The sequence below is a fragment of the Amphibalanus amphitrite genome, unplaced genomic scaffold, assembly GCF_019059575.1.
Source record: "Amphibalanus amphitrite isolate SeventyFive unplaced genomic scaffold, NRLGWU_Aamphi_draft 001231F_arrow, whole genome shotgun sequence".
Classification (NCBI taxonomy): domain Eukaryota; kingdom Metazoa; phylum Arthropoda; class Thecostraca; order Balanomorpha; family Balanidae; genus Amphibalanus; species Amphibalanus amphitrite.
The window spans coordinates 21,285-48,810 of record NW_024882724.1 but is presented as its reverse complement, the minus strand read 5'-3'; the positions used below and the strand labels follow the sequence as shown (position 1 = coordinate 48,810).

Below are 27,526 nucleotides of genomic sequence, written 5' to 3'. Positions count from 1 at the left end.
CTCGCATTAGCAGCGCGTTTGCAGTCTTTTCGTGGTTTCAAGCGTTCAAACATGTGATATGATGTTGCCCCCATGCATTAGGGTGGGTGTCAAGGTCACCTGAAGGTCAGGTCAGGTCATTGACCTTTGGTGACCTCGGTTCACTTTTTCGAGTTTGACATGTTTCTAGGTCAGTTTTTTCGAGCTGAATTCGAATTAAGCAGCCACATGAACGTTTACAAAGTAGTTTTGGTGCCTTCGTAACATGTTACGAGGCTGTCAGAGGTGGTTGACACCTACTACAAATACCTGGCAGGACCTCTACTGGTTGACCTGACCTGACCTAACCCGACCTGGCCTAAATGAATGAAGACATCATCTGTGATCAAAACTAGCATGATATTCGTGATCAGCACCCCGAAAAACCCCATAGCAGCCACACTACGACGTTCTAACAGGTCCCAATTTTCCCGCCTTTTGGGTCATTGACCTGACCTGGAAGGTCAACCGATAACCTAGGACCTTAAAATTGGGTATCATCGGCTTTCTCTCGTCACGGGCAACACGCTCGTTTTTTCCGCGAAGCTCTAGCTTGATCAGGAGCGAAACGGCAAGGGGTTATACCTTATACGTTCGCGGCTGAGTATTAATTTGGTTCAAAACAATGATGTAGATAAGTTAGGACCCTCCCACCTTAACATTAGATTTGAGTTGAGATAGCCAAAATGGGGTCCCTGGCTCACAATTACCGGTTTCGGCACTCACAACATCGAGAAATGCCTTAAATCGGAAATATTGAATTTCAAAATTGCAGCATTTTGATTCAGAGGGGCTAATGGTAAGGAATACCCCTCTGAATGTGTGACGTCAGCGCAAATATCTAACGATTTTTAAATGTTTGACTAAAACGTTTTGTAGCACGCGGTGGTATATGCTATTTGCGCGCAACATCTGCCGCAAACGCCGCGCTTCTAAAATAAAATCGCTAGAAACAGCGGAGATCCCAAAAAAAAGTAAACAAAAGTAAAAGTCTAATATCTTGAAAACCGGTGAATATTTTTCGGTGAAATTTGGTAGATATTCGTTTTCGCTCTTTCTGAATCGAGCGACATCACTTTCATGCCAATTCATAAACTTTTTGGAAGGTGGGAGGGTCCCTTTAAATCTAAATATCCTATGACGAGAGCGATGGACATTTTTGGTATGCAGTGTTATCCATTGAAAACAGTTCGAAGCTATTGAATTTTTAATTTAGTGGTCGCCGCTTACTAATCATGCGGCATACACGCCGCACATAACCGCCAATGCCGCAACGCAGCTTAGATTTCGAAGTAAGCATTTAGTCTCACCCATTTCCAACGGCCTTGGGATTGGATTTCCACACGGGCAATCCAAAAAAGTTTCCGGCCAGTTTCCGTCAAGTTTCCGTAGTCCGTACTGTTGTATATACCTTTAGGACGGGATATCTCATATCCAGTGGACAAATTTCGGTGGTGCAAATCTTCATCCATTATACTTTTTGTTAACCATCCAAATGGGGTCGAGCTAAGGGTTCAACAACGTCAACGTGTGTTAGGTTATGGGCTTATTTCATTTCAATTTATTTTAAAAACAGTCAAAAAAAGATCTGTTCAATTGAAAGATCTGACCAAGATCTGTATAATTACTACTGAAATGGCACCAGGTGAGTAAACCAGGGCCCTGTTTCACCGCCCGACGCTGCGCGCGCTGCAGCGCGCTGGGAGCTGAGGTGTGCCCCTGACGTCACTTGAATGACGTTACGTGCGATCCGTTAGCTTATAATGAATCGCGTTTGGAACAGAGATCCTAAAGAATCAAGTACAGAGAGAACAGAGGTTTGAGTGCGAATGCTGCTAGCGTGTTGATGGTGCTGGCGCTTGGGTGCTAGCGTTTTGCGATGACGTCATAGCGTAGGGTCAGAGGGAAGTTTGTTGATATTGCCATGGAAACCCAACGCGCCGACGCGCGCAGCGCACTGCAGCGCTCCGCCGTGAAACAGGGCCCAGGTGTTCAGAGTCAGAGTAGACTTGTTTCAGACCTTGGTTCAGATGATCAATCTGCTTTGTACACTATAATTCACTATTTATGTTCACCTGGGCGCTGTTCGCCCCCCGTTTTTTATCAGCAGGCTGTGAGCATGCTGCTACTTCTTGGCTCCTCATTGGTCGAATTCAGGTGGCCTATTCGTTAGACCAATGAGAGGCCAAGAAGCGCCAGCAATGGCGGAAAACCGACAGCATGCTGATATAAAAAACAGTGACCGAACACTGAACAGAGCTCTGGATTTTGACAATTTCTACTGAAATGGCACCTAATTCATTGCCAAGGCCAATCTGAAGTGGAAACCTGTTAGTGCAGTGTGTAAACATCTGTCAGTATTCCCAAGTTGAAGTAGGTATTCCAATGTGACTGAGTACTAACGTCCAACATGACTTTGGTTTCAGAGATGGAGGCAACAACTGGCTGGAAGGTGTTTAATGACAGCGTACATGGACACTTTGAGCTGCACCCGCTCTGTGTTTTGGTGATCGACACACCACAGTTTCAGCGACTTCGGCACATCAAACAGCTGGGTGGCACCTACTATGTGTTCCCATCAGCTGCTCACAACCGGTTTGAGCACTCACTCGGGTAAGAACTCCTCGAGGTACCTGTTCATTTGGGTCACCTTACACCTGTTTTGTTATTTGATAGCCCAGGCTGCTAAGTATGGCAATCTCCACAAGATCTTGACTTTTTGGTGCTGGGGCACTATGCGGGCCTACACAGTAGGCAGTTACCTACACACACAGTAGGCAGGTACCTACACAGTAGGTACCTGCAGGGGAGGTAGCCAGACATGTGCATGGATCCAAGTGATGGATCTATGATCTCAGTGGATCTTCAAGCAAACTGCAGGTTTGTATCTATGATACCATCGGATCCCCCGCAGGGGGCTGACTGTGGTCAGAGCCAGGGGTGTAATTTTATATCTCTTTGTGGGGGCAGATGCATCCACAATCCTGAAATATGCCCCCACAATGATGAAAATGCACCCACAAGTCTTATGTCACAATCGCCCTTTCGAGAGCATGGCGCCCTTCGCATGCTCTAACGGCGTCCTCCTGACCGCCTCAGGTTCCTGGATAATATAGCGTGTTTAATCACTCGGCGCCCTTCTGGGAGAATGGCGCCCTTTTGACAGCACTGCGCCCTTCTCATGGTCTAACGGCGCCCTCCTGACCGTCTCGCGCCCTAGCTATGTTTCTGTCCACCGTGCATCCCTCGACTGTTCGGCGCCCTTCTGGCCTCTCAGCATTCCTGGACCACATAGCGTTTTCAATCACTCGGCGCCTTTCTATGAGAATGGCGCCCCTTTTCATGGTCTCACGGCGCCCTCGTAACCGTCTGGCGCCCCTATGTCCCCACCAACTTAGCACTACTGACTGTTCGACACCCTTCTGGCCTCTCAGCGCCCCTGGACCACATAGCGTTTTCAATCACTCGGCGCCCTTTTAGGAGAATAGTGCCCTTTGCACGGTCTCACGGCTCCCTCGTAACCGTCTGGCGCCCCTATGTCCCCCCCCCCCCCAACTTAGCACTACTGACTGTTCGACACCCTTCTGGCCTCTCAGCGCCCCTGGACCACATAGCGTTTTCAATCACTCGGCGCACTTCTAGGAGAATAGTGCCCTTTGCATGGTCTCACGGCGCCCTCGTAACCGTCTGGCGCCCCTACGTCCCCACCAACTTCCAACTTAGCATTACTGACTGTGCGGCGCCCTTTTGACCTCTCTGCGCCCCTGGATCATTTAGCATTTTTAATCACTTTGCGCCCTTCTGGGAGAATGGCGCCCTTGTCATGGTCTCTCGGCGCCCTTGTAACCTTCTGGCGCCCCTACGTACCCTAAGCGGCCTGGCGCCCCTACAGCTGGGCACCCACAATCATTTTGGGAAAATTACACCCCTGGTCAGAGCTGCTGCTTAGCCGGGGTCATCTGGCTCCGGCTGTGCGGCGGCTGTGACTTCGGCCAGTAAGGGGAGTAGCGCCCCCTCGGCCCCAGCTTGACGCGCGTTTAACCTGGACTTAGTACGCGTTGACCAATCATATTGCGTAGGACAAACCCATTGGCTGTAAGCAGCATGCTGATTGGCTGACGATGACGTGACTGCATTCCTCAGCAAGGCACGCATTCCTCTGCAAGGCACTCTTTTCGGAACGAGAAATGGAATATTTTTGTATGGGGTGATTATCAGCCGTAAAAGCTTCTGATTAGTGCTAGTCTCAGCTCAATCTACAAAACTGCTATTCCAGTTTAAAACCCCATGTTAAAAGTGAACTATTTGCTTTAACCCGCGCCGGGTTAAAGCAAATTGGTTAAAGCGCGCCGGGTGCTCCGAGATTCCGCGCCGGGCCGGGGGAGGGGGTGTTTTAACACCCCCCCCCCCTTCTAACTCGGCTCCTGGCCATGTAGCGACACGCGGTAAGCGGCAATCGAAAGAACGTCCAAAATAAGGATGAAAACACTTGAGTAATTTTTTGGACCAGGCCAAAGGTCAGGTCACCAGAGGTCACCAAAGGTAAAATGTTGACTATTTCAACATTTTGGAAACTGCCGACGGCTATCTCGGGAACCAATAGAGCTACAGCGCCGCGGAAGAACGCATTCGATAGCCCTTTTACAGGCCTTTCTGAGCAATGTCCTCAGATCTGACCTCAGGTCAACGGTTTAGCCTCCAGAGGGCAAAAACTCCTAAAATAACCGTTTTTACGAAAAGCGTTTTTTCGGCAATTACTTCTGACTCAAAAGAGCCATGACATTACTTTTGCCAGCATCGTGTTCCTCTCGTCGAGACGCGTCGAATGAACTATAATTTGACCTTGAAAGGTCAACTTGAAAATTTGACCTCAGGTCAAGGTCATCACCTGACCGGAAAAGGTCATGTTGCATATCAGTCGATCGGCAACATTGAGCCAAACACATCTAAGGCGTTTTCAGCGCTCTGCCACGCCTCTATCAGAAGGTATTAGCGAAAAACTGCTAGATTCTGTTCGTGACCTGAGATGACCTACGGGACATAAGGAGAGGTCACAGTTGCCATTTTCCGGTTCAGTGTGTCAATTTTACCTACATCTCGATGTTTGAGAGTGTATAGAATAGCGTTCGTGCAAAACAGACGTGTTACAATTTTCTCCCATTGACTTAGGTAGGTATAATAGAGAGGCCGCAAAATTGATCTGACCTTAGGTCACCGATATGAAAATTCCGAGATATACATTTTATAGATAATGTTGCTCTTATCAATCGCTGAAAGTTTCAAGGCAATCGATCAGTCGGTGTAGCTATGACGAGCATTCTTATTTTTTCGGAGGTGAGGTCACTTGGCGTGACCTGGTGACCTGACCTAAGGCGACCTGGGTCTGAAATTTTCACATGTGCGGAAAAGATGCACGAACAGGTGTGCCAAAAACGGCAACGCTCCGCGCCGCCGTTTTTGAGATATCTGCGAAAAACCGCAGGGGGGGGTGTTCAACCCCCCCCCCCCCCGGCCCGTTGCAGGTTAACTAGAGAAGCATATCAGTGTTAAATAACACGGAACGAAAATGATGACGAATGCGTTTCGGCTAAATCGCCGTCATCAGCGTCTAAAAGGAGAAGCGTCGAAAAGGAGCTGATGACGGCGATTTAGCCGAAACGCGTTCGTCTATCATTTTTGTTCCGTATTATTATACTTGTCTCAACTGAAATACATATATCAATATATCAGTGTTTGTTACATTCAGCAGCTAAATGAGGCTAGCAGCAAAAATCATGAGGAGACCCTATTCACCAGGGGTGGATAAAGTTTTTGGGGTGCTCGAGCACCCCCTGAAATTCAAGTCACCATATAATAGTGCTCCAGGGGTGCTTAAATTACGTCTGAGACACAAACTGCTTTGCATAAGTCGCGAGGAGAGTGATGCTGCTGGGAAAACGTACGGCCCTCCAGGTATTAAGTGGTTGGTTGCCAACATCACAATGATTGATCTGCATTGACGAATACGTTTAATGACTGTTGAAAACCATTGCCGAATTGTGTGCACGAACCCTTTTCTCATTTCTATTGAGTCATTTTACAGGTGTGTCTCTGTCATTTAAAGTTATTACACCAAAAGCACACAGGCTAAACAACCACTGTTTTTCTGGAGGGCCATACGTATATGTGCTTTTCTACGCAAGAATTCGACGCTTCCATTCGCCAGGTGCTAGAAAAGCACCCCCTGGGATTATGACAATTCTCCGCCCCTGCTATTCACCTTGCTTGAAAAATTAAATATGTAAGAAGAAATTCCTTGCCAGGGCTGCGGAGTCGATGGATTTTCGGCGACTCCGACTCCGACTCCGACTCCGGCTCCGGCTTTCAAAAACCAGCCCCAACTCCGACTCCGACTCCGGGCAGAAATGTCGACTCCGACCGACTCCAACTCCCGACTCCGACTCCGCAGACCTAGCAGGGCTGCGGAGTCGACAGATTTTCGGTGACTCCGACTCCGACTCCGGCTCGGGTTTCTAAAATCGACTCCGACTCCGACTCCGACTCCGGTCACAACTGTCGACTCCGACCGACTCCAACTCCGACTCCGACTCCGCAGCCCTGTTCCTTGCTATTCAAATTTCAAGCAATACTGCTGCTGTAGCCATGTTTATTGTGTGGATTGTCTCATTGCATAGAAACTTCCTGCACTATTGGTGCTCTGTGTTTCCAGGGTGGCATACCTGGCCGCCGAGCTGGTGTCGACTTTGCGCCGGAACCAGCCGGAACTGAACATCACTGACACTGACGTGGTGTGTGTCAGTCTGGCCGGTCTGTGCCACGATCTGGGCCACGGGCCGTTCTCTCACATGTGGGAGACGTTCATGGATCAGGTGCGGCCGGAGCGCCACTGGAAGGTGAGCCAGGGGTGGTAGAGACTGACGGTGTGGCTGGGCCTATGCTTGGAGTCAGGGAATGGTGGGAATGGTGGGATTAGGTCTGTGCGGTGCTATGAATAAGAGGAGTAAGTGGGAAGAGAGAGGAATGAGAGGGGGACATCGATGCGTCGGAGGAGGCCGAACGTCGTTAAAATGGAGGCGCGGTTTCCTGAGGTCAAGGAACGGGTCACGGGATGGCAAGGACCATGGCACACGCGGGAAGCGGATAGATACGGGGAGCTATGCTATGTCTCTGGTCTCACCCTCCACTTATATTTGGCTTAGTACGCATAGGCGGCGGAACGGGGAGGGCACCGGGGCACCGTGCCCCTCCCCCTTTGATTTGGGAGTTTTAACATTAGCCCTATGAGTGTTGCATGGAAAGAATGGGACCAAAAGTCGGCAGTGCCCCCCCCCCCTTAATTGAAGGTGTTCCGCCACTACTATTAGTACGGTAGGGGTTTTAAAATTCAAAGCCTTTTATAGTTGAGAGCTGCGGCTCTACGTTCTATCAAGATTACTTTACTACTCGTGCTATAACGTTCGACGTTCTATAACTGGCATAATTAATCATAATTCATTCTGAACGTTTTGCGTGGACAGGTTGACGAAGCCGCCAGAGCTAAGAGAGGCTTGTGTCTGACTCCTACGTCCGAACGTGAAATAACAGCTGATTAGGAAAATGTTAGAAATTAAAGTGCAGCGCTTCGTCAAAGCTGAACATTGGATTTGCTTCTGACCCATTCACTAACTACGAGTGTTTGTGACGGCGGCTCTCTTCAACCGCAAACCATCCCCGTCATTATAGTTCCGACTTTTGTGTGTAGAACGTCGGAGCGACTTGAATCTGGGGTATCCTTACCCGGTCGAGTGCAGCACTAGTCTACCAGCTGAGCTACGGGCTTCACTGATTTCATCATCGATGCAAGTCTATATGCAATTATTACATTACCTCGTGAGTCATAACTCGCTCTTTCTCTCTGTACTGTAGTAAGAAGAAGCTTTCACTATACCTCCATCACTGTACTAGTTACATGAGCACGCGCACGCCTGTGACTTTCCGTCGCCGTCTGACCGTGCTTCGGCGCGTGGCGGGGCAGCACGAGGCCACCTCCGTGGAGATGTTTCAGTACATGCTGGAGCAGAATGGTCTGATGGAGAACTTCACTGCTGACGGGCTCACTGAGCTGGATATCACATTCATCAAGGAGCAGATCGCCGGCCCCTGTCCGGACACGGGCAAATACGTCGGACGTACCGGCAAGAAAGCCTTCCTGTATGAGGTCAGTGGATGCGGTCTTCAAGGCGGAGGTGATAGTATGGGACATGGGCATGACTGGTTATCAGATGGCAGTATATCTGGTTTGTGAGTTTTTGCACAAATCAATTTCCATTTAGTGACTATGACTATATCCTTACCGAGTCTATGATATAAGTATATCCTAAGGCCTTGAATAACGTGAAATTTAAGATCAAAAGTATACTGGTTTCATTTAATTGGTTTTCGAAAAATCATCACAGCAGGATGGCCAATTTATAGAATATTTGAATTGCCAGATCATTTCCAACAAGCGTAACGGCATCGACGTGGACAAGTGGGACTACTTCTGCCGCGACTCTCACCTGCTGGGCATCAACATCAGCTTCGACTACAAGCGCTGCCTACTGTACAGCAGGTGCGTCAGAGCTGGGGAAAGCCTGGTGTCTCCTCTTGTGGCCTGGCTGTGATGATGCTGGGACGGGTCACCTCGATGGCGCGCGTTCCTCTTGTCCTTGCCCTCCCCTGATCGCAAGGTCCACCTGCTAGTTCTGATCATTGTCGTCGGCCGTCGTCCTTAAATGGCCTTGTATACCTGTTGGTGTTGTATGCTAAATAAACGAACATTGGCCTTCTAGCTCCCCGTCCGCTCTCCTTTGTCCAGCACACCGCGCCACTCTGACTGCCGGTGTGTCCGCTCTCCTTTGTCCAGCACACGGCGCCACTCTGACTGCCGGTGTGTCCGCTCTCCTGCGTCCAGCACACGGCGCCACTCTGACTGCCGGTTTGTCCGCTCTCCCCCCAGGGTTATTGAGGTGGAAAATGAGGGTTTCCAGATCTGCACCCGCGATAAGGAGGTGGGCAACATGTACGACCTCTTCTACACGCGCTGGGTGCTCCACCGGCGTGCCTACCAACACCGGGTCTGTCGCATTGTGGAGCGCATGTGAGTGGTGCGGGGAGGACGTGGGCCAGCGTATCGTCTGGGTCGGTCAGAAGAGGCAGTAGCGCACTTTGAGTCGTCTTTTTCGTCCAAACTGGAGCCCGTGCGAGTTAATGAGTGGGAGAGGGAATGGCAGGAAAGACTCGAGAGGATTACTGTGTTTAGTTCATCGCTCTGGGCCAGCACCAGGCATTCGCTTCATGGTCTCCCTGATGCCACTCACTTATACCGATATCGAACTAATACTATTTTTAGGATTTCGGGTATGTAACCGTCTGTGACTTAACCAGATCTACTGCGACCTGACCTGACCCGACCCACCGTGACTTGACTTGCTGCGCCCTGACTTGGTCTACTGTAACCTGACCCATGCCCTAATCTGGTGCGACCTGACCTTGCCTGACGTTTCACGGCAGGTTCTGTGACCTGCTGGCGCTGGCCGACCCGTACCTGCTGTTGCCGGACCCATCGCGTCCCGACTCGCCTGGAGTACGCATGTCGGAGGCGTGCGACAACATGGGCGTCTTCAGCCAGCTGACGGACCACGTGCAGCAGTTGGTGGCTCAGAGCGTGACCGAGGAGCTGGAGCCGGCGCGCCGCCTGCTCCGCGACATCCACACTCGCCGCCTGTACAAGTTCGTCTGCGCCAGCCAGCCGACGGCCGAGGACAAACGAGAGGTGGGCTGGTGCATGTGGACGCGAGTACACCTGGACAGGGGGATGCGTGGTCACTGGGCACATTTTAAAGGGACCCTCCCACCTTAACATTAGATTTGAGTTGAGATAGCCAAAATGGGGTCCCTGGCTCACAATTACCGGTTTCGGCACTCACAACATCGAGAAATGCCTTAAATCGGAAATATTGAATTTCAAAATTGCAGCATTTTGATTCAGAGGGGCTAATGCATAGGAATACCCCTCTGAATGTGTGACGTCACGTCAGCGCAGATATCTAACGATTTTTAAATGTTTGACTAAAACGTTTTGTAGCACGCGGTGGTATATGCTGCTTTGCGCGCAACAAGTGCCGCACTTTCAGCTGCCAAACTATTGCTTCCAAATAAAGTCGCTAGGAACAGCGGAGATCCCAAAAAGTAAACAAAAGTAAAAGTCTAATATCTTGAAAACCGGTGAATATTTTTCGGTGAAATTTGGTAGATATTCGTTTTCGCTCTTTCTGAACCGAGCGACATCACTTTCATGCCAATTCATAAACTTTTTTGAAGGTGGGAGGTCCCTTTAATTTCACGGACAAGTGTGCAAGATAAGGCGCGGATAGCACGCTGGCGTGTCTGTCAGCCAGATGTACAATGTACATACATAACCAGTCTGACATTTTTGGAAGCGCAGTCATGAAATAATCGTAGATATGCGGTAATAAAGCACACGCTGGCTAGGACACTTGTAGGCACTGACAGCCTGTTACAAAGGCCCGCTGCCTTGACTGCGCCACCCTCGCGCCCGATGTGTCCTCTGACTGCCCAGTATGTTCCGCTCGCCCCCAGATCGACACGGAGGCGATCCGCTGCGGCGTGGGCTCGCTGCTACAGCCCGAGGATGACCTCGAACCGGACGACCTCATGGTGGACGTCATCAGCATCACCTACGGCATGGGCAACCGCAACCCCATCGACTGTGTGCGCTTCTACAGCAAGGAGAACCCAAACACGGCCATGATTATCCGTCGCTCGGATGTGTCCCCTCTGCTGCCCGATAAGTGAGTGGCACCGACGGGCCTGCTCGACCAGAGAATGGTGGGTGGAGGGTAGGGTGCGTGACATGATGGGAGGGCTGGGTTTTGTGTGTAATAAGGTATGGTAGGTTCATTTATGAAGCATACCATCATGGTGACGTCATCGTAGCTTTCGTAATACATACATCATGATGACGTGTGCCGCAGGTTCCGTGAGACCTACATCATGATGACTTGTGCCGCAGGTTCCGTGAGACCTACGTCATGATGACATGCCGTCAGCGGGAGAAGAACAAGGTAGCGGCGGCACGTGCTCGGTTCGAGGAGTGGAGCAGCTCGAATCAGTACAGTCTGCCATCGGTAAGTAAAAAAACCTACTCTGCCATCCCTAGGGAGATGAGTTTGGTCTCTGGTGATTGGGTTGGATTTGGGTAAACTACCATCATGCTTTCCTCCCGGCCGCTATTTGGTTGAAAAACGGATTACATATACTTCCGGCCAGTCTCACAAGAGTCCTGTCACGGCGACCGCTTCCTTTGACGTTCCTGTCACATTAGGCAGCCGTGTTTTACCGCACCTGTGAGGACGGTGCGGGTACTCGATACCGGGGACTCGTCCCAACCAGCTGATCTTTATGGGGGCACAGTCTCCATGTACGGCGACTGTAACCACAGGCAGGGTGTTTGACTGCCCTATGGGTGTTTCTCTGCGCAGTACTGCCGGCTTGGCTCATACCGACCCGTTTCTCTCCCCCCGCTAGCGCAAACGTGCTGAGCCGTGAGTATACCATAACCGCACAGCTTGGCGCCGCGGCTGTCCGTGGCTGCAGCCGAGCCGTGTGACACGCTAGCTGAGCTCCGTGACCACCTGAGCCCCGGTAGTTGTGTGGTGCGCACCCTCAACAGAGCAGCTGCCTTCGTCCTGTCCCTGCCGCCGCCGCCGCCGCCGCCGCCGCCGTCCTGTCCCATGACATCGAGTTTGCGCAGCGCGGCTGCTGTGTGCTTCGTCGTCATACTTTGTCTTAAGGCCTGGCTACACTATGCGTTTTCTGCGTGCGTTTTTTGCGAGTTTGCGTGATTTGCAGAATATCGTTCTAGAAAGAAACGAAATGACGTTTTTGTCATATGTTTTTCATATAAACTTTTAATTAACATAAACGTTTTATTATTTTTTTTATATCAATATTAAAGAAGTTTATTTAATAATAACCCTTTTTCTAGAACGATATTACGCAAAACCCGCAAACACGCAAAAAACGCACGCAGAAAACGCATAGTGTAGCCAGGCCTTTACGCAATACGCTTGCAGCCACTCCACGACAATGGCGTGCGCGATGCGTCGATGCCTTATGTTTATGTACTTTTGTTGGCTGTTGTCTTTAGCCTGCACGTGTGCTTCATATGTTAATGAATCGCATTCATCGGCTCGATACCGACTTTGCTACTGTTTTGTCCCTGGTACTTATCATTCCTTTTGTAATTAGACTGTGGAGCTGTGCTGACAAGGTGTCTGTTGTGACCACACCTGACCCATCTGTATATACGTTGTGAGGCCTCACCTACTGTCTGTGTGACACTACTGCCTGTGTACCCCGTCTGTGAGCCGTGTGACCCGACCTGACACCGTAGTTACTCTGCCTGCTGTCGACCCCACCCGAGTCCGTCTGTTTGTCGTGTGAACCCTGCCTAACGCCGCCTACCCGATATGACGCTTCTCTGTGTGCCCCCAGCGGGAGCTCTGGTTCGGCCGCATGTCGCCAGTAAAGGGCGGCGAGGATGAGACGCTGGGCGAGCTGGAGCAGACGGGCCGCCGGCGCAACCTCTCCCTCAGACGGAGTGTCAGCAGCAACATCGACCTGTGAGCAGGGACCGGCGCGCCCGGCACGTGAGCCAGCAGCCGGTGCGGCGGCCATCGAACCAGGAGTCATGCTAGTCCGGAAACAGAACAACGTCCTTGTGTACATTCGGTACACGCACCTGCGCAAACATCACGCACCGTGTTTTACGTTGATTTTAACGGCCGCCCTAGGTCCGATTTGATATTAGCTGGTTGTTGTTTATGTAATTTTGCCTGCAAGTACCATTTGTTTGAGAGTTTATTTAATTCAGAATGTTGCTAGCTATCAACAGATCTTAAAGTGACGCACAATGAAGCGACTTGTCGCTCGATCATTCTTGCTACGTGTTTCCACTTAGATGTTGCTATTTATTATTTGTGTGATTCCTTGCTACAACGGCAAGATGATTATACTTTGCCTTGGTTGGTTTGATGTCTCAACTTTATTGATAGGACTTATGTGATAGAGATGAACCTCTTAAAATAAGTTTATGCTCATTCCATTACTCCTCTTGCTTGCTGATCTGGATTTCAGGGATGACCTTCGCTGCCCAGTGCCTTAACCCGCGCCCCGTAGGGCTACCGGCGGACCCTACCACCCGTAGGGGGGGCCGTTTCGGCCCCCCCTAAGATCTCGGAAAGTTACCGGCCGATTTTCAAAATTCAAACGGCGTTTGATAGCCCTACCCGGGAACTACCTTGTGACCAAATTTCATTGACCTAGGTCAAACCGATGACGTCACAGGTCAGGTCAAAGGTCAGATTTTCACCGTTCACAGGCAATTCAAGAAATGTGCTGTGAAATCGAGTAAATTGGTAATTTATTGAAAACCATCGATGGTATATTGTTCGTCAAACACATACTTTGCTATCTGAGGTCACTGATACCAGGTCAGGTCACAGCGAGGTCAGGTCACCGGGGGTCACAATATGAATGTGTCGTGTGATACATGTTTTATGGTCCATTTTACATGACAAATGAGATTATGTGGGTTAGGCAGCCTTTGGGGCCAGCCTAGGTCACGTTTTGGTGAAGGTCAGGTCAAGGTCAGGTCAAATTAGGTCAAATTTCAAAGTTGATATTTTTGCATAAAATGGGTATCATTCGATGCAGCTCGTCACGGGGAGTCTAATGGTGGTCTTTGTTTTGCTCTACGAGGTCTAGAATTGCCAAAAATTGAGTTTGAAAATTTGACGTCATCATTTTTGAACAGTTTTTTCGCTATAACTTGGCCAAAAAACGAGGTATCGATCTGAAATTTGGTATGTACTATGTAGATAGAAGACGGTAGGCACTATCACATATATTCCGGTTTTTTCGAAACTCAAAAAACTTTTTGGATTTTTTGGCTAATATATCTAAAAAATGCTTTTTTGATTTTTGGGGATCAAAACTCAAAAATTTCAAAAATCCGAGATAGCAGTTTTGTAGCCCTGTCAATTCTACACCTTTTATGTCTTGATCATTTTTCTGTATCTTCAAAGCTGTAGGCCTGACAGGTTTTCTCGCGAAGGTCTTTTTTCGGTCGAAAATGACAGAACATGACGTCACTCTGACGTCATTTGTGGCCAACCTATCACAGCCTCTGGAAAATTTTTGGTCACAATGTGTAAAATTGATGCCCGGAGGGGTCCTGAAAGTTTGGTGGCGATATCTCCAGCCGTTTAGGAGATATCGACCGAAAAGGACAGGGGGGGGGGGGCGTTTCGGCCCCCCCCCCCTACGGGGCGCGGGTTAATCATAGATGTGATATGATATCAACCGTGCCTTTCAGCTGGTGATATTGTCTCTTTGACGTTTTTCATTGCTGCTTGTCCTAGCTTATCGTTGTTGGACTTGTGATGCTGGTTAGTTCAAAAACTGGCCTTTGGACGGGACTGTTATTCCGCTCTGTCGAACAGGCGTCCTAATATTTGATTTAGCTTTTAGGCATAGGCTTGTTTGGTGTGCTGTTTTTGGAGCGTTTGAACTGCTCTAGATTTGATGGATGCTAGATCTAGGACGATAATGATGGCGCAGAGGCCATAAGCTGATCGACAATGAAAGGATGGGAATTGTTGGATTATCCTTGATTGGCTTTTTGACGGCGGTTATTCCTAGTCCAGAATACACTTCTCACACTATTGCGAGCATTTAATTGTTAACGGATTTGTTATTGCTAAATGTCGAGTTCAACGGCGATTGGTCAGCTACGGCCACCAGGATCCCAACTGAACGTCACCGAACAACACACTGATCTCAACGCATGTCGCCATTATTTGGCCATAATGCACAATACTAATTTATCGACGACGATGATGTATGTCGTAGCGTATATTATTGAGAAAGGAGCATTTGACAGGTTCATGTCATTGCTCAGCAAATGTATAATTAATGACCATGTTTGTAGTGTAATGAGCAATTCCAGCTCGCCCACGGAGACACGTTGTGTTTTAATTGCTGTGAAGGGATTCACTTTTTGATACCCGTCTTCCTATTGCGGCTTACAGCCAGTTCAAGTTGTGACTCCTCGTTGAAATGTTATCGACCTTTGGGAGTCTTCACGAGATTCAGGTGGCGGTCGCTACTCGCTAGAACCACTCCAAGCATTACTAGACAGTCCCAAGAAGTGATGGTCCAAATTGAAACCGTGTGAGCCACTACAGGTGGGTCCACAGTGTATATGAATACACTGTAAAAGGGTGCAGGTCCTCCACAAGGGTGGATCCTCCACCAACCTTCCATTCTCAACAGAGTCCTACAGGCGAAATACGGCGCGTCGTTGCAAAAAGCAACCAGCGGTGACAGCTGAGTACCTTCGCGAGACGTTAGGTAACTAGTAACCACTCGAGCCCGGATCTGCCCGATTTGATAGAATCACCGAGTACCAGGTGCTCTAGTTACTTGCTGCCCTCGGCTTCAAAACATGGAATTGTAATAGAAATTGCCTTAATTATCTATAAAAATGAGTATGTTTCTGCCAAGAAAATAGGCTTAGCAGACAAGAGAAAATCAACGCAATGTATCGTATCTATCAAATATCTCGCTTACAACAAAAGTAGGTACGCAAGATTACGCGTAATTTAATTTAGTAAAGGTTTTCCTTCAGCTACCAAAGATAGTTCTGGCGCAATTGTTACATTCAATAACTGTTGGTCTTATTCATAAAGAGCGCTTTGGAGGAACTAGAATGCTAGTTGCTAGGCAACTAGAGAAAATTAGCAGGAAAAACAAGTAATTGCCTAGCAACGAGCTGCTAACTAGATGTGCATTCAAATTTGAACGAAATCAGTGTAAACGTTTTTGATTGAACATTATAGAGTTCAGTGGATTGAACCCAATTTCAAAACGCGCCAATGGCAGGGGGCGGTGTGATGTGTGATGTCAACTCACCTAGTCGAAGATGAATGAGATTATTGCGGGATTTATAAATATGTGAGCGGCGATCAGCGGATTTTATCAATGTCTGTGGTTATTGAAACGACAATTGGTGACATAACTGTAGATTTGTTTCTCAAGGAAAGGCCAAGGGGTAAGTCAAATGAGTCTGAAAGCTGTATCGAAAGTTGATTCACAATCCATTCGCGCTCTGACCAGCGAGCCATCAGCATGGGTGGACGGTGGTTGAACCAGCGTCAGTACTTACATGTTTCAATCACTATCACTGCACTCGCACACACTAGAGCGCCCAGCGGCCTCGGTCTCGGCTGATGGGTCGAGATGACTCTAAGACAATTGAAGGCCGTAGACTGACGGATTGAGACTCTGAAGACTGCCGAGGGCATGCTTCTTATATGGCAGTGCCATGGCCAGCCTCGCCTCCTCCCCAGTTCGCTGTCAGGAGGAGGGGCCATGCAGCACCACCATCAGCATCTTGTCAGACTTGTCGTCGACCTGAGTGGTCCAGGGGCGGGGTAGCCTCAGGCCCTTGGCAACCCAGCCCTGATGCAGTCCCCACCCAGGGTGAGCCTCGTTACGTCATGCGCCTTGCCACTCGGGCCGGCCGCCCTCTGCCTCAGGCGCTGTCAGTACCCGGCAGCCGTGTGTCCTTGTCCTTGGTTCAATTTCTTCCGTGTTCGGCTGGTCCAGAGGCGGCTCCGGCGAGCCATGTCTATGCCTCCAGCGTCACTGTCAGGCCGACCCAGCCTTGTCTGTGTGTTCTGGGTGCTGGCGGCCCAGTGGCTCGGAGTGGTAATGTGGGGGCTGGCCTGTCGCGCGAGTTTTCCACAGTATCTACACAGTAAAACTGCTTGCCTTCAAAACCTAGGGCCATTGGACACACATGTTGTCATGTGTGATGTCTCTTCAGTGTGAATGTGAATGCTTGTTCTGTTCATAGATTCTGGTTAATGTTTCATTCATGCCTAATGCCCATGTCAGTTGATGTCAATTATTTTACTCTTAAAAATCTATAAATAAGTTTTAACTGCACACTTAAGTGTTTTGGCTGGATTATATTTGGGAAAGTTTTATCATGTGAATATGTCAGCCAATTGGTTTGGCTAATTGCCAGGTTGTCAGTGAAGTCATCTGGTGAAAGCTACCTATATTGAGTACTGACCCATGCTTTTTGTCTTTTTTTTATTGATAGGTAAATGAAAATCTGGTACCTAAATAAAAGAAGCCCACTTAAAAAATGTGCCATTATAATGCCAGGTTCTTCTGTTCCATCAAATATAAAACTTTGTTATTTTTCTTTTCAGCCTGTCAAAACTTTCTGAAGCTATGTAAGCTGAAGTATTATAATTTCTGCTTATTTCACACTGTCCAGCGCGACTTTATAGCTCAGACTGGTGACCCTGAAGGCACTGGAAAAGGAGGAACAAGTCTGTATGGGTAAGTAACATTAATCATAAAGCAAGAAGCTGATAAATTTGGTGATGAGCTGCCTTACTAAATTGCCCTTGGAATGCTGCAAAGTTGAAGTAGGCTCCCAAACAGATATTTATTAAGTATCCATTTTGGTAGTCCTTACAATTTTATGTTACTATTTCTGAGCTTTGTGCTTTTTCATCTTTGCCAGGCCACTGTTATGTGAAGTTTTGAATCACAGGTTTGAGGTCACAATAAAACAAAGACAAGGTAACAACATGGATGAGGAATACCTCATACATGGTAACAATGTGGCTGATAAGTCAAGGAGCATGGACCACACTCTTTCTGTGTTCTCGACTGTCTCATACCCAAGCCTCCCTTCAAATGGAACACCGGCCCTCTTTATTCTTCAGGAATGAAAATAACCAGGCTGCTTTGAGTGATTTATTTAGGTACCATGTTGAACCAACATGCAGATTAGATTATATTGTAGATGAGGTGCATCACCTTGTATATATGTACCTACCTGGAGGTTTTCATCTCATGTTCTATTACACTCTTTCAGAATTTTGTATGGTGATCAGGCCAAATATTTTGAAGCTGAAAAGACTCCAAAGCTGAAGCATCAGAACACTGGCACTCTATCATTTGCCAGCCATGGAGGCCACATGTAAGTCTTGTTACATCAAATGATATACATTGTACATATATGCTATTCTGATTGTAATCAGAGGAGTGGTCACTGTCTGGTTAGGCTGGCTCAACAGACATTCCTTTGCACTGTCACTGATTTACCATTGATACTGGCAGGCATTCTCTGACCAAAGATGGTGTGCCCACAGGCTCGGCTCTCAGTTTTTCTTCACGCTCGCCGAGCAGCTGGATTACCTGGATGGCGAACACTGTGTGTTCGGACAGGTGGTTGAAGGGCTGGACGTACTCGTCAAACTCAACTCGGCCATCTGCGATGACAAGCACCAGCCTTACCAGGATATACGGTGAGACCAGGACATCGCCGCCACCGCAGACGGGAACAGCCCGAACGGGGGAGAAGGCGTGACGTGATGCTGTTACATGGTCCTGGTGTGGCCTTAGTTGACGAAAAACTGGTGTTCAAAAACAATTCAAAACGTTCATCACTTCACGTGTTTGATTTCCTTCTGAGGTTTGTGGGCGGGGGCGCCCCGACGACTGTGACCATTTTGTGTCTGTATCGTGCTACCCGGCAGGTAAGAATGGTGGCGTCACTATCAACTATGTTTCATGTGTGTGTTTTTATACTGTCGTCTCAAAGCAGCCGTCACGCCGTCCGACTCCCTAGGCGGGCTGTGGATGGGACAGGTCGTCAGTGATAGGTGAATTGACCTCGCCACTCGGCCGCAGCATCACACACACGGTGGTGCTGGACGATCCGCTGGACGACCCGGCCGGACTGCAGCCGCCCGACCGCTCGCCTCCGCTCACCGACGACATCCTCAACGTGAGTGTCGCCGAGGGACGCAGGAGCAAGGGTCAAACCGGGGGGCCCGGTCAGGTGTCTGTGTCGGTGTAACGCAGGGTATATTGAGTGAAGGTGTAACGTATCGCTGCGTTCCTGCCTATTTGTCAACTGCCTATCTGTGTGTTCGTCTTTGTGTCAGTATGTCTCAGTACAGGGTGGACCAAAAAGGATGGAAACATTTTGAACTCGCATAAAGTATGTGTTATTGCATGCAGGTGACTGAAAATGATACCAAACGAGAGAACATTTCGTGGAAATTCATAATGACATCTCTCTCATCTGCTTTCTCTCGTTTTCCTTCTCTCACAGCAAATGTTCGAAGAGGCCATCTTTGCGAGACAGGCAAAGAGCGGCCCGCCTGCCGGCTGACGCGATAGCCCGATGACACATGTCCTCTGGTATGACTCGCACAGCCTTGGTGGTCGCTCTCTTCAGATAACAGAGGCCTACATAACCTTCCTCGTAGACTTGACCCTTGAGATGACTCCACGGGAAAGGAATCCATAGGTCAGATGAAAAGACAGACAGGCCAGTTCCACTTCGGCTCGAGGATGGGAGCGACAACACCGTGGCTGACGACCAAAAGCGCTACCAAGCGACGCTAAAGAAGTTGTTGAAGTGAGCCCAAACGAAGTATGGCAGTCTCATGGACCTCATGTGATTCCAGCCAGACGGTGCGCCTCCTCACATCGCGAAACAACGCTCAAGTGGAGCGAGAACCACTTTGGTGACCGGCTGATATCCCGCAGTGCCTGTCGGAACTGGCCTGTCTGATCACCTGACCTGACCCCGATGCAGTGACGTACCCAAGGGGGGGCCACGGGGGCCATGGCCCCCTCCTGAGCGCCGAAGGCGCTGAGGGGGCCCCTCAGGCCCCGGTATATTTTTTTCAAACACTGAATAAAGCGTCTGTCACTAGGAAGAAAAAATGATATCAAAGTTTCATTTATGTGCCCCTGAATTACCCGAGGGGCCCCTGATGACCCGATGGGCCCCTGCAGTCATCCGAGGGCCCCCGGTTTCCTCGGCCCCTGGTCGCCTAGGGGCCCCTGGTAGCCGGGGCCTGGTCGCATGGAGGCCCCTGATTGCCTGGGGTCCATTAGTCGCCTAGGGGGCCCTGGTAGCCGGGGGGCCTGGTCGCATGCGGCGGCATGGGGCCCCTGATCGCCTGGGGCCCCTAGTCGCCAAGGGGACCCTGGTAGCGGGGGCCTGGACGCATGGGGGCCCTTGGTTGCCTGGGACCCCTGAGGGCCCCTGGTTGCCTGGGCGGCCTGGGGGGCCCTTGGGTGACCTAAGGGCCCCTTCGGAAGCAGGTGGCCCCCTCCTGGGCGAAATCCTGGGTACGTGCCTGCCCCGATGGATTTTTTTCCTGTGGGGTCATCTCAAGGCCAGGTTTACAAGGAAGGTTCTAAAGGCATCTGTTACCTGAAGAGAGTGATCATGAGAGGCTGTACGAGCCAAACCAGCGGACATGTGTCATCGGGCTATCGCGTCAGCAGCCAGGCGGGCCGCTCTTTGCCTGTCTCGCAAAAGTGGCCTCTTCGAACATTCGCTGTGGGAGACTGAAAACGAGAGAAAGCAGATGAGAGAGATGTCATTATGAATTTCCACGAAATGTACTCTCGTTTGGTATCATTTTCAGTCACCTGCATGCAATAACACATATTTTATGCGAGTTCAAAATGTTTCCATCCTTTTTGGTCCACCCTGTAATTCTGTCTGTATGTATACCTGTTTCATTGTCCGTCTGTATGTCTGTCTGTGTCTCTGTCTGGTCCGCACCCACCCGTCGTTATCTGACTACTCGCTGTCTGCCTAGCTCATTGTCTCGTGTCTTAGTCTGCCTCTCTCCGTCTGCGTCCCGCCTTACAGTCGTTCTCTGACGTTTGACATCACCGCGTCTGACGTTGCTATCATTGTCTGTCTCTGTCTTTGTGTCTTCTCACCTACTGACGCTCCCGAGGTGCGTCTGTTTGTCTGTCTCCGTCTGCGCCTCTCTCTCTCTCTCTCTCTCTCTCTCTCTCTCTCTCTCTCTCTCTCTCTCTCTCTCTCTCTCTCTCTCTCTCTCTCTCTCTCTCACTCTCACTCTCACTCTCACTCTCACTCTCACTCTCACTCTCACTCTCACTCTCACTCTCACTCTCACTCTCACTCTCACTCTCACTCTCACTCTCACTCTCACTCTCACTCTCACTCTCACTCTCTCACTCTCACACACACTCTCTCTCTCTCTCTCTCTCTCTCTCTCTCTCTCTCTCTCTCTCTCTCTCTCTCTCTCTCTCTCTCTCTCTCTCTCTCTCTCTCTCTCTCTCTCTCTCTCTCTCTCTCTCTCTCTCTCTCTCTCTCTCTCTCTCTCTCCACCCGTCTGCAGTGAACTGACGTTCCCTTGTCTGACCGCCAGTCGGGTCGGATTGCCGCCGATGAGGACCTCGAGGAGTCGGGCGGACGCACCGCCGAAGAGCTCGAGGAGCTCATCGAGGACCGCGAGGCCCGGGCGCGCGCCACCATTCTGGAGATGGTGGGCGACCTGCCGGACGCCGACTCGGCCCCGCCGGAGAACGTGCTGTTCATCTGCAAACTGAACCCGGTGACCACCGATGATGACCTGCAGATCATCTTCTCCCGGTTCGGCAGGGTGGTCAGGTGAGATGGTTGCTAGGCGAGCTATGGTCAGACGGGCGGGGGGAGAGTGAGATGAACGGGACACATGTGATTGAAAAGATGTGATGGGACAACTCGTAATGTACGTACAGTCCATAAGGCGGATGGGAAGTAAACTGAAAAGAGGAACGGGCGAGAGCTTCCATGTCAGAAAGCCTATGCACTATTTGGAGCAAAAGATTGGTGGAAAGAGCTCTTACCATGCTGATCTGATACATTTGGAGAAAGCGCGTAATGCACATTACATTATACAATGCAGGAAATGAGTAGGGAAGATTATTCGACGATGTAACGGGTCGGGGTGTCGCTCGCTAGTCTTGCTCGTATGACCCCAACTGTGGTAAATGTGCTCCTAGCCTTACCAGTTGCCCTCCCTCAGCTGTGAAATAATTCGGGACCAGAAGACGGGCAACTCGCTGCAGTACGGTTTCATCGAGTTCGACAACCCCAAGTCGTGCGAGAACGCCTACTTCAAAATGGACAACGTGCTGATCGACGACCGTCGCATCCACGTCGACTTCTCTCAGTCCGTTTCCAAAGTGAAGTGGCGCGGCCGCGGCAAAATCTCCTACGAGAGTGGCACCTCGGCCGCCGAGCTTGCTCAGATGGGCGGCGGTGGCGGCGTGGGTGGCCGAGGCCGAGGTCGGGGCGGCGGCAGGGGTCGCGGCGGCAGAGGCGGGCCACCCGGCCGGCCCACAGCGCACGCCCGGGACGGCGGCGACAGGTACCAAGACCGGGGCCGTGGCTACAGGAACCATGGAGACAGAGACCGTGACAGAGACCGTGGAGACAGAGACCACGTCGACAGAGGTCGCGGAGACAGGGACCGCGGCGGCGGGGAGCAGCGCCGCTCCAAAGACGCTGGCCGTGACGGCAGCAGACTGGACGTCGGCCAGCTGAAGGCGCTACTGGCGGGCGAAAAAGAGGTGAGAAAAACGGACTGCTTAGGGGGATCACAATGGGGCTCAGTGTTTCACGCGACTCTTAGTGTTAAGCAGCTGCCATTAAATTTGGTGTTAAGCTCGTAAAGCATTAGTAAAGTAATGCGTAGCGAAGTTCACTAGTATCGGCTGGAATGCCACTATTATATTAATTACTTTGGTTTCCTGTTCGTTTCCATGTTGTCGGGTATTAGCGGCTCCGTCTTTTGCCGATATTCATGGCATTTAGCTTCATTGCGGCAGATCATGTTATCCTGGGACTGATGCGTTCATTTCTTTCTTACAGAAGAGTGACAGCGAGGGCTCCACCCACGGAGCGCGGCACAACAAAAAGGCGAAGAAACATAAAAAGAAGTCCCGCAGAGACAGTTCTGATCACGATGATTCCAGTGGTAGTGATTCAATTACTACAAAGGGAAGTAGGAAACAGCGTCAGAGATCCCCTGACGTGGACACAAGAATGAAACGAGAGAATGAAGTGAGGAATAAGAGGCAGCGGTCTCCGAGTCCTGATGCGAGGACTCCCAGGAAAGAAAGCTCTCGCGACAAGAGGCGTCATTCACGTAGTCCAGACGATCGTTCTCGAAGGAGAGACGATATCCGAGACAAAAAGAGGAGATCTCGAAGCCCAGAGGAGCGACGGTCAACGAAGGGCGATTCTCGGTCCGAAACTTTACGATCTCGAAGTCCACGGCAGAGACCCAGGAAGGAAGACGACCGCGACAATAGGAGACCACTCCGCAGCCCCGATGCGAGAAGAGATCGGCGAGACGGCAGTGACCGGAGGCGGCCCTCCAGTCCGGACAACAGGCGTCCCGAGCCGGCGGTCCGTGAGAGAAGGGGACGCTCTCCCAGTCCCGACGCGAGGCGCAGCAAACGGGACGAGCCACGGGGACGATCGGTCGATTCCGACAAGGGTGATGATAGACGGAGCAGTAAGAAACGGCGAGACGAGTCCACTGAGAAACCGGACAAACGCCCTCGTAAGAGCAAGAAACACGGCGACAAAGATGGTGACCGTGAAAAGAAAAGGAAAAAGAAGAAGAAGCGACGACGTTCCACGAGTTCGGAAAGCAGCTCGAGTTCGGAGGAGTCATCAGGTGATGATAGGCGGAAAAAGTCGAAACGGAGGTGATTTCATCAGCCATCATACTTCATTTGAATCATAATTGTGAATTAATACACATGAGGGTACAAACGGAGTGGTTAAGTAGTATTGTTCCGTAAGTAACAGCAGAACTCCTGTCTTGGAAGGACTTTTCCTTTTCCCTTGGGCGAACGGTTCTCAGCTCATAGAACTCGACACGCCAAACACAGCGGTGTTACAGCGGTTCATATTGCCAGGCACGACTCGCCGAGCCAATGCGCGCCGTTCGAAGCAGTGACAAAACACACGAGCCGCTGGGCAGTGACGGACTGTGCTCAGCGTAATAAGCACTACCGCGGGTCGGATACAATATCTGCAGGCGTGTCAAATCTGCCCAGTTCCGCGCCGCCCTACCCCGCGCACTGACCCGCTCAGTCAGCACGCACACACAAACGCACACGGACGGCACCGGATGGCACCAGTCCAGGAGTATCACCACGCATAAACACACTGCGTGACAGACCAACATAGCCAGAACAATCCCGTCAGACTCTACATATACCAGATCACTTTTGCGGGGGCCCAGCACACACAGCGCATGTCGAACTCCCTACATCCACCACACTGTCGTGGCCGTGCTATCTGCGCTTCTCCGTTTTAGCGGTGCGCTTTTTCTCCTTATCCTTTCGCTCGGCCTGCTGCTGTTTCTGCTTCTCCCTGGGGACAGACCGCGGCGCAGACTGTCAGATCAAAGTCCGCCGTCGTGACTGCAGTCGAAAACTCGCCCATACATAGCCAAACAGTAGAACGACCAAATGTTACCCTGATTCCGCCCACGTCCCCTGACGGGGGCGCAACGCCCCGATCCGAGCTCAGTGATCCGGTGCCCGGCTCACCTGTCCAGCTTGTCCTTCTCGCGTTTGGCGGCCGCCTCGGCCTTCATCCTCTCTCGCCGCTCCTGCTCCTCGCGGGTGACCTCGTCGCGGTTGGTGTTTTTACCCGCCTCCAGCTGCTCTTCGCCCCCGCCCTCCTCGTCTTCCTCATGGTCAGACACCTGTCAACAGATGAAAGGGATTCAGGGTTACTCACTTCTGTCAATTTGGGGGAGCTTCATACTCTAGGTTCAATTACTATATTTTGTGTGGTCAATGCCACTACTAAAATATAAGTTGGTAACATTTAAACATGTCTGACAGCTCATGCCTACACTTATCAGTTATCACTCGCCCCTTCCACTCCAGTTCTACTGTCATTCCATTTATTTTACTGCATTGAACTTGTTGTCAACATACCTCAGCATATTGCTGGAGAATAGCTTCCTTTAGCTTTTTATCCGCATTGGACACCTTGGGCTTCTCTGTGACAGTTGCAGATAGATTCTGCTGCTCCATGATCTTGGACAGTTGATCTTCAATGTCAACCTGGCAGGAACACACCAAGAAGAAAGCATGACTTCAAATCATTCCACCATTCCCATATGTAGACAGTGGACATCACTTTAAATTATGATGTTAAATCAATGATGATATGATGATGACCTATGCTGAGTATGTGCAGTGATCGTATAAGCTTAGAAATTTATAAACCTTTAAGCCAATATTTTTCTTTTTAATGCCTGATAATCATTTCCTGAGTCACTAAGGGTGTTATCCTACTGTGTATAGATCTTGAAATGAAACAGATGTTAAAAGTTGCTTTACCTTCTGTGCAGCACCATTTTCTTGATTCTTAGCACTTGTTGAATTGCACTCATTCCATTTAGCAAATATTTCTTGGCAAAACTCTTCCACTCCTGACTCCTGTAAATGCAAATGCATGGTTAGGACTTAGCAGGTAGGTACATTAAATACCTAGTATTAGATTAGAGCATGCTTAACAATAATTAAAAAGTACCTAGGCACTATGTTAGGTACTTCCTTGTATGGCTTCATAGTTCATGAAACCTATAGCAAAAGTAGTTTTGACTGAAAATATCAATTCAAAATCATCACACACTAATAACATTTTCCTTACTGATGTTGTAGGTAACTAATAACATGTTCTCTTAACTAACTCATGTTGTAAGCAGTTCATATGTCTTTTTTCTTTCTGTATTCTTCTGATATTTATATCTTAATTCTATCTCAGTTGGAAATTTTCTAGATATCATTTTATATATTTCACGCTGTATCAATCGCTTCCACTTTGCATCATGTTTCATTGTCATGGGTGGAATCTGAAAACAGGACGACGGTGAAAACAGGGCGCCTGGGACGATTTGATCAAGGTTCGTGAAATTTACGCGTGACGTTTGGAATGTAGAAGGCCCACGGAGGGGGAGTAGTTCCAAATATCACGTGACTAATATGCCCTGCGGCGCCCTGTGTTCACCGGCGTCCTGAAAACAGTGTGTTCATGGGTGGAATATGAAAACTGGATGCCTAGGGCAATTTGATCAAGGGCCAATGCTCTTACTATTCACTTGCACAGAGCACATGGCAAATAGCCTGTGGAAGGCAGCAAGAGGGGGAGAACTTCTTAGTTGCCACATGACTTAAAATGCCCTCAGACACTCTGTCTTCAGATTCCACCCGATTCATGTCCATAGTTGAGTAATTGTAAATTGTAACAAAACATTGATGAACCTTATAACATGGATTAGTCAACTTACCATAATTCCACACAGTATTCCCTGCAATGCTTCCTCTTTTTCTGGTTGAGATTCATCTCCCGTAAGTATCCCATTTATGTAATCAGTGATAACACTGTCATCTGATTCCAGTGACAATAACTTGTTTGTGAGCCATGCTTGAAACTCCTCCATCGGGTACAGCGTTGGTGATAAATAAGGTTCTTGCAAATAAACTTTTGACCGAACTTTTCATGCAGCAGACCTACGATACTATTACACGTCTAAACTTCCAAAATACCGAATTTTTACCCCTTATCCCATCCCCTGCACTCTTCGACAAACGTGCCTAACAACAAATGGATTCCAGTGCTCAAAACCCTGTTCATCATGGCTTGTTGGAGCTGCAATGAGCGTTCCAATTCCATGGTTATCAAAAATAAATCCTTTTGAATTGTAGATTGTGGTATTTCAAATAACTTTAGTGACCAAATTTTATTTCATTATAAATAAAGTGTGACATTTCAACAATTATCCGACAGAAAATTGCTAAAAATGCCTAACGAACTACTCATGACGTCAGCAAATGTAGCTAGGTTGTAACTGCTGGCACTGCTGTCGAACAGGCTCCCAATTGGCCAAATGTAAACAACTCGTGCGTCGTAAATGTCTATATTAGGGTTCCGGGTTGAGAAGAAAGCAGTACTAAATAAAAAGATCCCTTATGCCTTTCACTCTTTCGCTGATTGCTATTGAGTTACGATTATCATCCATTGTTTCCAGCCTTTCTACGCGCCCACGCCTTATTCTTGACAAGAGCTTAGTAGGTATCTATCTAAATGATTTCTTTGAAGCAATCAGTATTTTCGTGCGTATTTTCTGTCCACGAGTACTGATGTGCATCGTGCATGTCATATGACATCAATATTGATGCCAGGATTGATGCCTCGCCTGTGCCTAAGATGAAAACCATATTCTCTTCTCACTCTAGCATGGATCAAGCGGGGGCCGGGATGACGACAGAAACCCATAGAGACGATACCTGTCAGTGAGCTAGCGACATCTATAATTGCCATATTTTGCTGACATCTAGTGAGTGAAGTGGAAACTATTTTTAGAGGTGATTCCCCCTCTAAAATCATTTATTTTCAAAATCCTCCTGACTTACCTTACAGAAAGGCTTACTTTTTGAAATCTATGGCTGATTTAAGTTATCTTGAATATTATTTTTCGGAAAATAATACAATAATGATAAATAGCAATATTTCACA

The 27,526-nt window shown here is 49.2% G+C and overlaps 3 protein-coding genes across 4 annotated transcripts; 2 read left to right on the top strand and 1 right to left on the bottom strand.

Moving 5' to 3' along the window:
- The first annotated feature begins 1,401 nt into the window (after nucleotides 1–1,401).
- Nucleotides 1,402–13,221, top strand: LOC122371315 (deoxynucleoside triphosphate triphosphohydrolase SAMHD1-like). 2 transcript variants are annotated; one of them, XM_043347542.1, is made up of 11 exons: nucleotides 1,402–1,409; nucleotides 1,595–1,663; nucleotides 2,445–2,631; nucleotides 6,728–6,911; nucleotides 8,033–8,215; nucleotides 8,490–8,608; nucleotides 8,996–9,136; nucleotides 9,550–9,811; nucleotides 10,639–10,850; nucleotides 11,072–11,186; nucleotides 12,556–13,221. In XM_043347542.1, the coding sequence occupies exons 2-11, from the start codon at nucleotides 1,654–1,656 to the stop codon at nucleotides 12,685–12,687; spliced, it is 1,545 nt and encodes a 514-aa protein (XP_043203477.1). In that variant the 5' UTR covers nucleotides 1,402–1,409; nucleotides 1,595–1,653; the 3' UTR covers nucleotides 12,688–13,221. The 2 variants fall into 2 exon arrangements, with proteins under 2 accessions (XP_043203477.1, XP_043203476.1); XM_043347541.1 differs by lacking the exon at nucleotides 1,402–1,409 and having other exon boundaries at nucleotides 1,441–1,663.
- A 2,572-nt stretch (nucleotides 13,222–15,793) lies between these two features.
- On the top strand, nucleotides 15,794–23,762 carry LOC122371312 (peptidyl-prolyl cis-trans isomerase sig-7-like). The gene is made up of 8 exons (XM_043347529.1): nucleotides 15,794–16,174; nucleotides 17,346–17,478; nucleotides 18,023–18,127; nucleotides 18,300–18,455; nucleotides 18,841–18,937; nucleotides 21,360–21,601; nucleotides 21,999–22,545; nucleotides 22,847–23,762. Exons 1-8 carry the CDS (start codon nucleotides 16,105–16,107, stop codon nucleotides 23,693–23,695), a joined length of 2,199 nt encoding a protein of 732 aa, XP_043203464.1. The 5' UTR covers nucleotides 15,794–16,104; the 3' UTR covers nucleotides 23,696–23,762.
- A 118-nt stretch (nucleotides 23,763–23,880) lies between these two features.
- Nucleotides 23,881–26,666, bottom strand: LOC122371313 (coiled-coil domain-containing protein 43-like). Its single transcript, XM_043347530.1, has 5 exons — nucleotides 26,298–26,666; nucleotides 25,348–25,446; nucleotides 24,940–25,068; nucleotides 24,544–24,701; nucleotides 23,881–24,364 (listed from the first exon to the last, which is right to left on the bottom strand). Exons 1-5 carry the CDS (start codon nucleotides 26,448–26,450, stop codon nucleotides 24,286–24,288), a joined length of 618 nt encoding a protein of 205 aa, XP_043203465.1. The 5' UTR covers nucleotides 26,451–26,666; the 3' UTR covers nucleotides 23,881–24,285.
- Between the last annotated feature and the right edge of the window lie 860 nt (nucleotides 26,667–27,526).

Excerpts from the sequence above, each read along its gene's own strand:
- LOC122371313 (XM_043347530.1), bottom strand. The coding sequence starts at position 26,450 with ATGGAGGAGTTTCAAGCATGGCTCACAAACAAGTTATTGTCACTGGAA. Across the intron at positions 25,069-25,347 it reads AAAATGGTGCTGCACAGAAG|GTTGACATTGAAGATCAACT; the intron begins GTAAAGCAACTT and ends TGTTCCTGCCAG. Across the intron at positions 24,702-24,939 it reads TTCTCCAGCAATATGCTGAG|GTGTCTGACCATGAGGAAGA; the intron begins GTATGTTGACAA and ends ATCTGTTGACAG.
- LOC122371315 (XM_043347542.1), top strand. Across the intron at positions 9,137-9,549 it reads TGTCGCATTGTGGAGCGCAT|GTTCTGTGACCTGCTGGCGC; the intron begins GTGAGTGGTGCG and ends GTTTCACGGCAG. Across the intron at positions 9,812-10,638 it reads CGGCCGAGGACAAACGAGAG|ATCGACACGGAGGCGATCCG; the intron begins GTGGGCTGGTGC and ends GCTCGCCCCCAG.
- LOC122371312 (XM_043347529.1), top strand. The coding sequence starts at position 16,105 with ATGTCTGTGGTTATTGAAACGACAATTGGTGACATAACTGTAGATTTG. Across the intron at positions 16,175-17,345 it reads TCTCAAGGAAAGGCCAAGGG|CCTGTCAAAACTTTCTGAAG; the intron begins GTAAGTCAAATG and ends TTTTCTTTTCAG. Across the intron at positions 18,128-18,299 it reads GCCAGCCATGGAGGCCACAT|GCTCGGCTCTCAGTTTTTCT; the intron begins GTAAGTCTTGTT and ends GTGTGCCCACAG.